The 13,524-nt window shown below is 48.0% G+C and overlaps 10 protein-coding genes across 10 annotated transcripts; all 10 read right to left on the bottom strand.

The window, feature by feature from the left end:
* Positions 1-71: 71 nt before the first annotated feature.
* Positions 72-1,256, bottom strand: TbgDal_VI4800 (hypothetical protein, conserved; the record flags this gene model as incomplete). Its single annotated transcript, XM_011775985.1, has 1 exon — positions 72-1,256. One exon carries the CDS (start codon positions 1,254-1,256, stop codon positions 72-74), a length of 1,185 nt encoding a protein of 394 aa, XP_011774287.1.
* A 554-nt stretch (positions 1,257-1,810) lies between these two features.
* Positions 1,811-2,359, bottom strand: TbgDal_VI4790 (ATP synthase, epsilon chain, putative; the record flags this gene model as incomplete). Its single annotated transcript, XM_011775984.1, has 1 exon — positions 1,811-2,359. One exon carries the CDS (start codon positions 2,357-2,359, stop codon positions 1,811-1,813), a length of 549 nt encoding a protein of 182 aa, XP_011774286.1.
* Positions 2,360-2,667: 308 nt separating this feature from the next.
* TbgDal_VI4780 (40S ribosomal protein S14, putative) lies at positions 2,668-3,102 on the bottom strand (the record flags this gene model as incomplete). Its single annotated transcript, XM_011775983.1, has 1 exon — positions 2,668-3,102. The coding sequence occupies one exon, from the start codon at positions 3,100-3,102 to the stop codon at positions 2,668-2,670; it is 435 nt and encodes a 144-aa protein (XP_011774285.1).
* Positions 3,103-3,601: 499 nt separating this feature from the next.
* On the bottom strand, positions 3,602-5,773 carry TbgDal_VI4770 (protein kinase, putative; the record flags this gene model as incomplete). Its single annotated transcript, XM_011775982.1, has 1 exon — positions 3,602-5,773. One exon carries the CDS (start codon positions 5,771-5,773, stop codon positions 3,602-3,604), a length of 2,172 nt encoding a protein of 723 aa, XP_011774284.1.
* A 587-nt stretch (positions 5,774-6,360) lies between these two features.
* Positions 6,361-7,302, bottom strand: TbgDal_VI4760 (zinc finger-domain protein, putative; the record flags this gene model as incomplete). Its single annotated transcript, XM_011775981.1, has 1 exon — positions 6,361-7,302. The coding sequence occupies one exon, from the start codon at positions 7,300-7,302 to the stop codon at positions 6,361-6,363; it is 942 nt and encodes a 313-aa protein (XP_011774283.1).
* A 100-nt stretch (positions 7,303-7,402) lies between these two features.
* On the bottom strand, positions 7,403-7,906 carry TbgDal_VI4750 (mago nashi-like protein,putative; the record flags this gene model as incomplete). The annotated part of the gene is made up of 1 exon (XM_011775980.1): positions 7,403-7,906. One exon carries the CDS (start codon positions 7,904-7,906, stop codon positions 7,403-7,405), a length of 504 nt encoding a protein of 167 aa, XP_011774282.1.
* A 245-nt stretch (positions 7,907-8,151) lies between these two features.
* TbgDal_VI4740 (hypothetical protein, conserved) lies at positions 8,152-9,561 on the bottom strand (the record flags this gene model as incomplete). Its single annotated transcript, XM_011775979.1, has 1 exon — positions 8,152-9,561. One exon carries the CDS (start codon positions 9,559-9,561, stop codon positions 8,152-8,154), a length of 1,410 nt encoding a protein of 469 aa, XP_011774281.1.
* Positions 9,562-9,669: 108 nt separating this feature from the next.
* TbgDal_VI4730 (hypothetical protein, conserved) lies at positions 9,670-10,413 on the bottom strand (the record flags this gene model as incomplete). The annotated part of the gene is made up of 1 exon (XM_011775978.1): positions 9,670-10,413. The coding sequence occupies one exon, from the start codon at positions 10,411-10,413 to the stop codon at positions 9,670-9,672; it is 744 nt and encodes a 247-aa protein (XP_011774280.1).
* Positions 10,414-10,705: 292 nt separating this feature from the next.
* TbgDal_VI4720 (S-adenosylmethionine synthetase, putative) lies at positions 10,706-11,899 on the bottom strand (the record flags this gene model as incomplete). Its single annotated transcript, XM_011775977.1, has 1 exon — positions 10,706-11,899. One exon carries the CDS (start codon positions 11,897-11,899, stop codon positions 10,706-10,708), a length of 1,194 nt encoding a protein of 397 aa, XP_011774279.1.
* A 913-nt stretch (positions 11,900-12,812) lies between these two features.
* On the bottom strand, positions 12,813-13,523 carry TbgDal_VI4710 (S-adenosylmethionine synthetase, putative,(fragment); the record flags this gene model as incomplete). Its single annotated transcript, XM_011775976.1, has 1 exon — positions 12,813-13,523. A coding segment is annotated over one exon (711 nt), but the record flags the coding sequence as incomplete, so codon positions are not given.
* Position 13,524: the final 1 nt, after the last annotated feature.

The following is a 13,524-nucleotide window of genomic DNA, read 5'->3' as shown; positions in this document are numbered from 1 at the left end:
ACACATCTTCATGGACATCACTCATCAAACGATTCCCTGAAATTTGGAGTTCGGCCACAACCACAAACGCTTCACAAAAATTTGTTGATATCGCCCACCATTACGACGCGCTGGCCGGGAAACATCTTTGAAAGTTCCACAAGGCATTCATCACGGCAGGCCCGTGCAGATTGCAGTAATACTTCCAACTGGGGCTCCATTTCTTGTAATTCCTCCAGCACCTGCTGCAGCCGCGCTTCACTACTAGCCTTACGTGTCACAGCCGCTGTTGCAGCCCGACGAAATCTCTGTATTTCGTCAATAAACGCTACTCGAGCCGTTTGGCTTGTGTGCATACGGACAAAAAAGGCTTCCGTAGAAGTCGTCAGTTGTTTTTCAACAGCAAGTACTGGCTCGTGACACTCATCAAGAGAGTTGTCACCTGCATTCGCCCTTTCGGATGCAAAGCACCGCATTGCCTGAAGTTCTGCCAATATATTCTTCCTATGCACTGCGTTAGCTACCGAAACAGTTGCTACTCCCTCCGCTACTGCAGGTGGCAAACACTCCTCATCGTCATTAGTGCAGTTCGCAACGACATCGTTTTCCCAGTTTATCTCCACTACTGCGCCAACATCAATTGGTTCAGAGGTTCCCACATCACCCCAATCAATAACACACCCAACTTCGTTACTTTGTTGTTCCGTTGCAGCTGCAACCCCCTCTTGACTCCGGTTGGTTCCCTCATCAATCGCATGGAACCGCTCCTCAAACACACGTTCCAACCACGGAAAGTGCTGCGAAAACGCACCTCCCCCATACATCCCTGAAGAATACTTTGATAGAAAATCGTCATAAACACCGCGGAACATTGCAAGATAATGGCTACTTCCCAATTCTCTCAGTACACCACTTAAAGCAGTTATGCTAGAGGCAATTCTTGCGTCCACGGCCCCTTCAAGGTTCGTCTCCACATTCACATCGCCGCCTCTGTGGAGATCGTACTCCTCAATCATCCTCGTCCGTTTTTCCTCAAACTTCAGGGCACTTTTGGTAGCCTCCTCAATGGCTCTGTGGGTATCATCAACTGCGGAGGAAATTTTTTGCTGCCGTCGCTGCTGAGCGGGTATATCATATTTGACTAATTGAACTAATGCAGGCGCCAACTCTAACAACCGAGCATACTCCTTCTTGTACTTTTTGCCAAGCACAGCCCTTCTGTCAATCAACCATTCCTCCATACGCTGGTAGTGTAATGATATGGTTTGTTGTTCCATTATGAAAAAAAAAATAGACAAAAACGGTCCTCAAGAAACAACAACAATAATTTCGCCCACCAGCCCCACGATCCTCTTTTTTTTTTTTTTGCACTCAGACTTTGCCTCTTTACTGTGCCTCCCTACTCAGAATCCCTCACAGTGTTCTGGCAAAAGGTGGTGCATAATAATATGGGAATTTGTAAGGAGGGGGCGGGGGAAAAGGCGGCGAAAGAAAAGAGTTTGAAGGGAAGGCAAAAAAAAAAAAAAGGAAAAGGAAAAAAGAAAAAATGGGGGAAGAGTAAGAACGAAACCTAAGCTTAAGTGTATCAATACATGTCGAGCAGCACAGAAAAAGACACCGCGCCCACAAAGAGAGAGAGAAAGGAGGAGGCAGATAGAGATATAAACAATTCACGATAGTGATAAGTGGTACTTTACCCCATACCGCTATCTCCAATTCCTCCGCTACTGAAACGCTACAACAAGAGACATGCAATAAACTAAAGCTCGCAAACTACGGTCAGTCCCTCATTTCTTTTTCTTGTCCCACTCCTCCTGTTTGCAGCCTTTTACTAGTGGTGTTTTAGGGCAGCAATAACAGCCTCAATGACAGATATGCGAATTTCAACAACAGACTTCGCCTTGTCATCTTTCGCCGACCCTAACGCTGCCTGTTGTGCCGCAAGCTCCTTTTCAGCGATGGCAAGGTCCAAATCATCCAGCAGAGTGCATTCCACAGTGTTGACATCACACGATCCCTCATTGTTTATATGCGCAAATCCACCGCTAACAAAGTACTTCTTTGTGGTTCCATCCGTGTACTCCACTGTGAGAGGAGAGGGGTTAAGCTGAACAATTTTATACGCGTGCCCGGGATAGATACCATATTCGCCGTTGGTTCCCGTTACAGTTACGCACTTGACGGGCTCTTCACGCAAAAGGAATTCGTCCTGGCGGGTAAGAGTTAACCGGAGGGTTTCAAGATTTTCATGCGGAGCATGAATGTCCTTGTTTACAACCTTGTGCTCCATAAACTCAAATCCCTCTGGCAGATCATGAGGTGCCGATTGAAGTAGGGGAAGCGTGCAGGATACAAGCCGCCGACCGAATGTGCGAAACATGAATGACGAACCCTTTCCTTTCCTTTTTGTTATCGGATCGACGAGGAGAAAGGGCGTTGGGCAAGAAAGAAAGAAAGAGAAGAAGCGATTTCGGTGTAAAACAAAACAAGTCACACTGCAAGAGCTGGTGAAGAGCAGGGGAGTACTGCTCCTTCTTCTTCACCAGCTCCAGGTTCAAAATGTGTCGCGCCAACACCGTGAATAACGACACGGAAAGAAAATTCTCACTATAAAATTATCAGTTCGCGGCAAATTACCACTAAAACAAAACAAAAATAGCCACTGGTGTGGTTTTGTGTTCCGTATGTCTACAAGCGGCGGCCACGACGGGAACCTTTGCGGCGAGTGGAGTCCGTTGGCACCGGTGTGACGTCTTCAATGCGGCCAATCTTCATGCCTGCACGGGCGAGTGCACGGAGGGCGGCCTGAGCGCCAGGCCCGGGGCTTTTAGTGCCAACACCACCAGTGGCGCGCATCTTCACGTGCAGAGCGTTAATGCCGCACTCCTTGCAACGGGCAACAACATCCTGAGCAGCCATCATCGCAGCGTATGGTGAGCTTTCATCGCGATCTGCTTTTACCTTCATACCTCCCGTCACCTTGCAGAATGTTTCACGACCAGACATGTCAGTGACATGAACGAAGGTGTCGTTGAAGGATGCATAGATGTGCACAACGCCATAAACCAGCTGGTCCTTCCCCGCGCTGGAGCCGTAGTACTTCACCTCTTGTTTCTTGGACATACCTTTGAAACACTGAACCGTTAATAAAAAAAAGGGAAAGGGAAAGAATCTTTAAAAAAAAAAAAAAGAAGCAATGTCAAAACGCCCGACGCCAATGGTATACCACCCTCTCTCCCTCTCTTAATCGGACGAGTAACAAATTTAGAGGCATGCGCATCCATGCAATACAACAAAGAACTTATTTTGCGGGATATGGATGTCACATTCGGTCCCCCTACAGGGTACCGTAAAGGGCCTTGGAAGATTAATTTGTGACTGGCCACAAGTTAAAAATGAGAAAACCTCTGGAAGGGGAATAACAACATCGTTAATAATATTAATGTGGACAAATCCTGAGAAGCGCCGTGTTGCGCTCCAACATAAAATTTGTTTCACACCTCATAACTCCTTCATGTTATCTCCCTCACTGTTATTCACGATCCGCAGCCCAATAACGTATGTTGGAAAAGTATATATATATATATGTACGTGTGTATGTTTTTTGTTGCCGATCCTTATTTTAGTCATTAGTGCAGCTGCTGTCAGATTCATCTACAGATGAGTTTGAATCCCCGTCTTCCCTGTCTGCGCAGTGTCCATCGCTGCTGTCATCCGCTTCCTCTGAGAGAAGACGAATAATTTCAGTGGCAGCAGCTTGCCTTTCCTCATCCTCCAGTTGTTGCCCGGATAGAACGGCTTGAATATCTAAAATTGTTAACCCACGTTTTGCCAAGGATGCCTCGTTGAGCAGGGAATGACCAGCCAAATACCGTGCAGCCTCCTCGTCCTGCCTGCTCAGAGAATCTTCCATTGCATCATACGTTCTGTCGAGTCTTCGGGAGCGATCGTAGTCATCGGTTTCTTCAAAGGTATCGCTGAACTCTGACTCCTCCATATTTGCTGAGCTCCGCTCCCCACCACGGTGATCATCCGAAGAAGGTACGAAGCAAAGTGGTGCATAATCATCCTCTTGTACCTCAAAAAAGTGCTGAAAATTATTAAGCATATCGGTGGCTGTTGCTCGATTATGAGGTTCCAATTCGAGCATTGGTAAAAGGAACTCCGCTATTTCTTTCGCTTTTTTGCGTGTGAACTTGTGTTTTCGGTAGAGAACATCCTCCAAGCCCCAGAAATTAAGATCCTTTATGCTACGAAGTTCACCCCGTGAGTTGTAGTACTGAGCGCGGTACTTCCCATCACCTAGCCGCATACTTACCGGTAGTACTCCAAGTAACTCAGAGATCAAAGCTAAATGATCTTCATCACGGGAATAGTCAGATCCCTTTCGTGGATCAAACAGAAACTCACCCGTGATCAGCTCGAAGATCATACAGGCGGCAGACCACAAATCAATTGAGGTGGAGTAAGGATAACCCAATATGACTTCTGGGGAACGGTACTGACGAGTTTGAACTTCATCCGTAAACTGTCTGTACGTCCAGCAGCTATTACCAAAATCCGCCAGCACTACATGATGAAGGCGTTCAACTTCCCACTCAGAATCCGTTTCGCTCAACGGTTCTTTCTCACTTTGTTGCGGTGCAGCCTCGTTAGGGTCGACGTGGACCTCCCTTGCAATGTCCTCATCATCATTTTGCTCTTCATTCCCCTCGGCACTGTCCTTACCCTTTCCCGCAGCGCGAAGTTTTTTGTAGTAGCGACGGCGTTGAGACTTGGTCATTGTTTTGGGGTCGCGTTTCACCAAAGACGGTCGGTCGTGGAGCGGAGGAGGCTTAAAACGTTTCATTTGGGATACGATGGCGTGTTTTGGTGCCGAGAGTAGCACGTTCTCTGGTTTTAGATCCGTGTGAATGATATCCAAAGAATGCACATGTTCCAACCCTATGAGGATTTGTCTGGAAATACACTTAACTATCGGCAGCGGGACACCATGGTACTTATAGCGTTCGATCAGTGAAAGTAGATCCTCCCCATAGACGTCGAATACCATGCAAACGTGCTTTCCGTTCGGCCCCTGCTGCTCAAAGTGATCATTTAACCGCGCACACCGACGGACTTTTTCTGGATCTGCAGTCATGATCTCTCCGAGTAGTTTGATCTCGTCATACGCCGCTTCGGTGTAGTGCTTTGCCGACTTCTGCACCTTCATAGCTTGAAACACTTTCTCCACATAATCCCAAACGAGCCACACAGTGGAGAAGTAACCCCATCCGAGTTTACGCACAACTCGATAGCGTTGATTGTAAACTTCGCCCACCACGACTGGGTGGTAGCCTCCCTTACGATATTCACTCGGTCGCTCATTTGCTATATCGCTGTAGTCCTCACCGCTACCGTCCTGTTCCTCATCATCGTCGTCCTCATCTTCGTCCTCTTCTGATCTCTGATGGGCGGGCTGACTGGGCCCATTCGTGGAAGCGGAGTGCCTTTGCTGCATTTTACTTGCCAGCATTCGGGCTTGCGCGACTGTGGTTCCGGGTTTTACCGCAAGACCTTCTACTTTTTCGGCTTTGCGCCTCCTCCGCGATTTTTTCGTGGTCTCTTTGGGCACCTTCTCCTCGGCCGGCGAGTCGTTACGCTCGATTTCCTCCAACAGTGCATTAATGTCAATACCGTCTTTTTCAACGTGCGGCGCTGTGGGTTTCGACTTTCTCTTTGCACCGCCACCCCCCGTTGTTATTTTATTTTGCGCTCTCTTCCCATATTTTGCTCTTCTGTCGGATCGGGGCATTAGACTAGGTGCGGCCCCTTTACACGCCTTGTCGACGCTACTCTATATATAATAAATGTAGAATATCTATATGCCTATACAGATATAGATGAATATGTTTATTTATTTATGTGTATGAACCTGAGGAAAGGTCGACGGGTCAATGCGCGCTGCTCCCTTCGCCGTCACTAGCCAATATGCTTTTGCCATTTGTAAGATAAATAGGTGAAAAAAAATAAATAAATGCGAGGGTATTCAAAATGCGGTATTATTCATCAGCTGATCCAAAATATTAAATAAACGTATTATATTCCATTCCTCTCGCCTATTATTACTGATTACTCTTTTGGCAGGGCTACATGTTTATGCAGTATCCCACGCCTACTTTACAATGTAACGCTCAGCGCGCGATAAGTACATGAATAAATAAATAGATATGTGTATATATATATAAACATATGTATATATATATGTGTGTGTTGTGTTACGAAAGGGGGGGAATATATTAGTTAGTAAAGTGCGAACCACTGACTCAAATAAGGACTCTTCTCGCCGAAAACAGTTTCAACCCAGTGCGTACAGTCAGATATATTGCACGTTGGGTATGCTCACATGTCTTCCGTGCTCTGACAGTTTTGCAATGAGCTAAGCAGTTTCATAACTCTTTCTTCATCCTCACGACCTCCACCTACAGCAGTGTCTTCAGAAGAGAAAACGCTGGCAATCTTCTGCGTCACCATAGCAACTCGGTCGCGCAATCCCTCATTGGCAGGGGAGGAGGCAAGAAGGGTGTTGATTTCGACACTAGCTTCGTGCACCGTAGTCCTCAGTTGCTCCAGCTTCCATCTTGCAGCTTCCAACTGAACTTCGGTTTCTTCACGCTGCATTTGCTCCTTCTTGAGCAGGGCCTCGAGCGCCTGATTCGCTTCCTCGTGTGCAACAAAGCGGTTTCGCTCCCGAAGTACCTCTGAGTACAACATGTTGAGTAAATGCTCGATCCGACCCACGCCGCTGTGTGGCAAGGGATTCAATGGATACAGCGGCGGAGTTTCTGCGGTCAAGGAACGCCGCGTATCAAAACCTGAGCTCTTGTAGCGTTCCACCCGAGGTGGCATTCGCAGCTCCTCCTCACCGTGAGCAAATGTACAACCTTTAAACGAACACGAACCCATCTCCCAATTGCGGCATATCGTTGTTTTGTACCTCGTAGGGTCTGTGCCTCCCTTCCGAATGGGAGCGCCAGTAGCGGGTTGGTCCTCCGTGCCGGAGAGTGTAAATGGTGGTGCGGTAGGACGGAGCGACGACTGGGGGAGCATCTGAGGTGAAGTGTACGGCTGCGAGAGGGGACTCATCTGCGACATTGGCGAGTTGCCAGAGTTAGCCGTAAATGACATCGCTATCGCTAAGCTGCAAAAAGACAATAACAGCAACAGAAAAAACAAAGAGGCGAAATGAATAACAGTGGAGTCCAAAGCCGTGATGGTAGCAAACACATAGTGTGATGGTATGACGCGGGTCGTATCCAATGTTAGATCCGCAACAAGTCGCATTCACCCCTTTTCGTTCCTCCGGCCCTGGAAAAAAAGGCAAAGAATCAGCGAGTGATTCAGACTCACAGCCACACCTGTTATCAGACTCCGTCTCATCAGACTACCACGCCTTGATTTTAAAATGCAGCGAAACAAGCGCAAGTACCAGTGCTTTAATATCTCGCACAAAATAGTAGAAGGTGTCCAGTCCCTTGGGTTTGTCCGGGCTCTCAACTTCACTTAAAGAAGTTATTTTGTTGGTTACAAATGAAATGTGGGTGTCTCCAAGGTGTATCTCGAGCTCTTGTCGCCCGTTCCGGTCCGGTTGTGGCCAACATTCATCGTCGCGTTCTAGAATTCCAGAGAGGATAATGAGACGTTTGATCTCCTCCAAAACGGCAGGTGAGATACGCGCTTGCTTCTTGATGATATTCTCGTTTCGGTAACGGCTGTTATTTCCATACTTCAACGTGCCGTCATCTCGTATGTCAAACTCCAGAAACTCGTTTCCATAACGACCCGTGTGGCCAGCAAAGTATCGGACATAGTGAAGACAAGACTGCATGGTCTCTTGTACTGGGGCCTCTTCAAGAACCTCTACGGCTGTGGTCTCTTCCGCTTGCATCACCGTCTTGCTGGTAAGAAAAGGACAAAAAAATATACAACCTGGTTCTTCAAAACCACAGAATTGCTAGACCATCAAAATCGAGCAAGGAAGCATATGCTTTGGAGAGGATAGGACGGAGGGCGGTAGCAGGCTCGAAGCAGACAGAGAGAAGAAAAGGGAGAGGGAGAGGGAAAGGGGAAACGCACTCAAGAAACTCACGACAATTGATAAGAAAACAACCACCACAACTGCAAGCCGTGTGGTTACACAACACCGTCCACGCCAGTCGGGTGATGCTCTTCATGGAGCTCACAGCACCTTAACACCTCAGTAATCCCCTCTTGACCCTGTACTGCCCATTTCCCCGGCACCCCTGCTTTTGCTTCGCGACGAAAGAAGGACCGGATTGCATTCACCTCTCGCGCACACCGAAGCTGTGCAAGACTCAATGTCACATGAGCAAAGCAAGCAAGTGCTAATGGGGTCATCAAACCACTTGAATCCACCATCCTCCCCCGGAACTCCATCCAGTTGAGACCGTCACGTCCGAGCACCAAAACACTACAGTTTTTTGCGGTTGTCGTTGGCTTCTCGTACAACCGAAGACCAAACAGTTCAACAAAGCACTTCAACGCACGTTTCACATTCGCGAGGCATACTTCATCGGCGGCACATTTTTTAACCTGGTTCATCTCATACTGCTCGACGGAAGTTACACTTTCGCCGTGCCTGCGAACTGAAGGGAACGTGTAGAACAATATATCCGGTACTTTAGCGCTTTTTTCATTCGATGATTCAGCATTTATTCTCACGAAGGCTTTCGAAAGCAACGGCCACCACTGCCCGCACTCCCTATCGAAGAGGTCAGACAAGTACATCGGCTGTTTACTTTGGTCAAGGTCCAACTGCAGAACCGCCACGCGGGAAAGGGGTTGTTGGTTGGTAAGTACGGAATGGAACTCATGTCTCTGACTACGTTTTGCAGCGATTTTACTTGCCCTTTCTACTAATTTACACGTTGTTCTGAGCCGCCACAAACGCCGCCTCTCTCGCAGATCCCGTATACGGCCGAGCTCCGATTTCGACCCGAGCATACGTTCCTCCAGCTGCAGGTTGAGGACATCCCGTGCAGCCCTCCTGTTAAGCCAGTAAGAGGGAAACTTGCTGAACTTCACGGTAATTCCAGTTGGCACATGCTTCACAATAGCCGTCTGTTTCCGCCTGTTCGTTGCCTGCCCCCCAGGACCACGACCGAGCGTACTATCTTCCGTTAGATCTGCCTCCCTGAAAAAGTACTTTCTATTGAACAACGCACTTTTAAAAACAGGCAAACAACTACTCCGACGGCTACGTCTTCGTACGAGCGCCCGTTTCACGTCCAACTTATCCCGTGGATGCAATTTATCAAATTCTGAAGCGAGCACCGCTTTGGGAACCAGTTTCAATGAATTAATGATGTTATAAACGTGTTTGCACCGTCCTTTTGTGTTTGCCGCGGAGTAACGCCTTCGGCTCAACCTCCTTTCACCTAACGCCGCGCACCATCGCTGTGGGCACACTATCGCCGCAGTAAATGCGCCACAAGTCTCCGCACCGAAGCAGAAAGTTGTCAACAAACATGGCAACGACGAAAAAGTGACCACGGCGTTTGCGTAGCCACATCGTGGCCTCATCACCTACCACAGAGAGTGGAAACAGTAGGACTCGGTAAAACACATTGCAGACTGTAGAGAAACATAGCAACCACGAAACCCCACCTCGTTATCAACAAGTAAAAGAGCTCACTGAAGACCGAAAGGCATGTTCTGCCGCGGCCCTTCTTCAGGATGCCTTGCCTTCTCCAGTTCAAGGTCCGGCAACGCAAAGTCCTGCATCTCGTACTGACGGTCAAACGGTCCCGTCCGTGTCAACACTTTCCTCTTGCTCCACTTGTCAACAAACACTCCACTCTGAGGAAAAGGGCCCTTCCACGGAGACAACACGTCACTAACGTTCATATCACTATAAGACTCACCAAACAACTCGTTAGTCCCCCCACGATAGTTATACACATGTTGGAAAAACTGCTTTTTCCACTCCCACCCGGCTTGCTCCGAGTAAATTCCATTATGAGACAAAAGTATAACATCATCCGACTTGTCTGGTTTCCTGAACCCATACATATCAAGAAATTCATCAGCACTCAACTGCAAAGCATATTCAACCTCATCGCGAGGTAACCATAGACTGTGAGGAACCCATCGATGCATCTTTTGCGTAGACGTACGACAGTCGATAATATGAGTATAAGGCTCTGGGTAACGCATGAGATGAAGCATATCTTTCAAATACACCTGGTGACACAGTAAATGATGAAACTGTGCATACTGCCGCTGCTCATAAAGAAATTTGTGCCGATCAAAGTACCATGGCTGATACTCTTTCGGATGCCAATTAAACCACTCGCGAGGATTTATTTGCCCATCAACCATCATATGATGCCTTGTGCGCCTGTCTGCCTGCAGACGCAAGTACGAAACCAGCATAAAAACAGCAGAACGAAAACCCTTAAAATTAAAAAAAAAAATTATACATATATATATATATATATGTATATATATATATTATAACAGCAGAAAAAGAAACATAGAGACACAAAATTTAAAATATAAATATATATTTTAACAAAAAAAATATTAATTTAAAAAACAATACCCTCTCCTATATAACAAATAAAGTTGTTACCAACAGGAACCCACTCGGCGGGAAGCGAGCAGTTACTCGCAAACAGTGAGGATGGGCAAGGAGGTGTGCCTGATTATTCGTGCGCAGTACACACTACTGCACGTCACTAAGACCCTCTAGTGTTTTGGGCACCTCCCACGTGAATCCTCCCTTCCCGTTCGTGTCCACACGCCCAAAGTGCCCGAAACAGGCAGTCTGGCGGTATATCGGCCGACGAAGATCAAGTTCCTTGATTATGTCGTACGGGCGCAGTCGGAAGTTTTTCTGCACAATACCCAATATATACTCGTCATCGCGCTTACCAGTGCCATATGTGTCGACATGGATATTGAGCGGTTCCGCAACTCCAATGGCGTACGAAAGTTGTACAAGGCACCGATCTGCAAGACCTGCGGCCACCAGAGACTTCGCAATCCAGCGAGCAGCATACGCTGCCGACCGGTCCACCTTCGAGGGATCCTTGCCAGAAAACGCGCCACCACCATGGGCACCCCAACCGCCATACGTGTCAACAATTATCTTGCGACCAGTTAACCCAGCGTCACCATGTGGGCCACCGATGACGAAACGCCCAGATGGGTTCAAGTGATATTTGGTGTTCTCATCGAGGAACTTCGCGGGAATGGTGGTGTTGATTACCTTCTTCACCAGGTCCTCGCGGATGGTTTCATTTGACACACCGTCGTCGTGCTGGGCAGAAACAAGAATCACAGCCACTCGCTTAGGTGTCAGCAACTGCTTGCCACCGCGGGTGTCATATTCGTACTGCACTGTCACTTGCGTCTTAGCGTCGGGGCGCGCCCACGGAAGACCACCATTGCGTCGCAACTCGCTGTATGTCATTGCAAGACCGCGCGCAAGTTCGTAAGAGAGTGGCATTAGTGTCTCCGTCTCATTCGTCGCATAACCAAACATCATGCCCTGGTCTCCAGCACCGAGGTTCTCCCCGCCAAAGTCACCGAGGCCCTGGTAAATATCGGGTGATTGTTGCTCAACGGCCACAAGCAGGTTCAGTGAACGGTAGTCCAACCCCTTCTCAGTGTTATCGAAGCCGATCTCCTTAACCGTGTCACGTACGACCTTCTGGTAGTCAATCACAGCCTTCGTTGTGATCTCACCAAACACAAGCACCATCCCCGTCTTTGAGCACGTCTCGCATGCAACCTTAGAGAGCGGGTCCTGCTCAAGGCATGCATCCAGTACGGCATCCGACACCTGATCGCATAGTTTATCGGGGTGACCTTCACTCACATGCTCCGACGTGAAGAATATCTGGCGCACGGACATCACCTTTCACGAAACAAGGGCGGTAGGATTGATGTAGAACCTTGCGGAGTAGAGCAAACGAAATAGGGGTACACTGAGGTGTATACGCGAAGTAGCTTTAAACTAATGGTACATCCGACAGGGAGAGGAATTGAGGGTAAAAAAAAAAAACAAAAGAGAAGAGAAGAGAAGAAAGAAGGACAATAATAAGGAGACATAGGAGATTAGCTATTTACTACAGTTACAACGAGGTACTTCACTACATGTGCGCAGCAGCGGATAGAGCAACGAACGGTAAGCAAAGCCCCGGCGACAGACCGTAGGACTTACCATACGTGAGTGACAGTTAAATGACAAAGGTTGATGTAACAGAAATAATATTTCTTACAATTACAATCATAATGGTACCCACTTGCTGTCGTTATCACACTTACCTCCCAGTAAGGCAGGGGAAAAAAATTGAAACGTAACGCTAACAGGTCACAGTACTTACAACAACACGTTTACAGTCAAGGTAACATATGATGGAGTAAAAACGAAAGAAAACAAAAAAGGTAAAGAATGAGGAGCAAACCGCATCCGAGAAACAATATGTGGGAAATACCAGGAATTAAAGTACAGCGTTAGTGTACGAAATAGCATACCTAAAAATAATAAATAGGTATATGTTATATATATATATATATTCTTTCCCCCTCTACCCTCACACTTGTCAAACAATTTAATTGCAACGTCCACCTCCTGTCTACTGTTATTACTTACTCCACTCCCTTATGCACAACATCGCCAAGTACATGACATCACGTAACAACGAAAAATAAGCGAAGGCGGGTGTTGTTACCAACAGGAACCCACTCGGCGGGAAGCGAGCAGTTACTCGCAAACAGTGAGGATGGGCAAGGAGGTGTGCCTGATTATTCGTGCGCAGTACACACTACTGCACGTCACTAAGACCCTCTAGTGTTTTGGGCACCTCCCACGTGAATCCTCCCTTCCCGTTCGTGTCCACACGCCCAAAGTGCCCGAAACAGGCAGTCTGGCGGTATATCGGCCGACGAAGATCAAGTTCCTTGATTATGTCGTACGGGCGCAGTCGGAAGTTTTTCTGCACAATACCCAATATATACTCGTCATCGCGCTTACCAGTGCCATATGTGTCGACATGGATATTGAGCGGTTCCGCAACTCCAATGGCGTACGAAAGTTGTACAAGGCACCGATCTGCAAGACCTGCGGCCACCAGAGACTTCGCAATCCAGCGAGCAGCATACGCTGCCGACCGGTCCACCTTCGAGGGATCCTTGCCAGAAAACGCGCCACCACCATGGGCACCCCAACCGCCATACGTGTCAACAATTATCTTGCGACCAGTTAACCCAGCGTCACCATGTGGGCCACCGATGACGAAACGCCCAGATGGGTTCAAGTGATATTTGGTGTTCTCATCGAGGAACTTCGCGGGAATGGTGGTGTTGATTACCTTCTTCACCAGGTCCTCGCGGATGGTTTCATTTGACACACCGTCGTCGTGCTGGGCAGAAACAAGAATCACAGCCACTCGCTTAGGTGTCAGCAACTGCTTGCCACCGCGGGTGTCATATTCGTACTGCACTGTCACTTGCGTCTTAGCGTCGGGGCGCGCCCAC

The sequence above is a fragment of the Trypanosoma brucei genome, chromosome 6, assembly GCF_000210295.1.
Source record: "Trypanosoma brucei gambiense DAL972 chromosome 6, complete sequence".
Lineage (NCBI taxonomy): Eukaryota > Euglenozoa > Kinetoplastea > Trypanosomatida > Trypanosomatidae > Trypanosoma > Trypanosoma brucei.
This window is presented reverse-complemented; position numbering and strand designations above follow the sequence as displayed.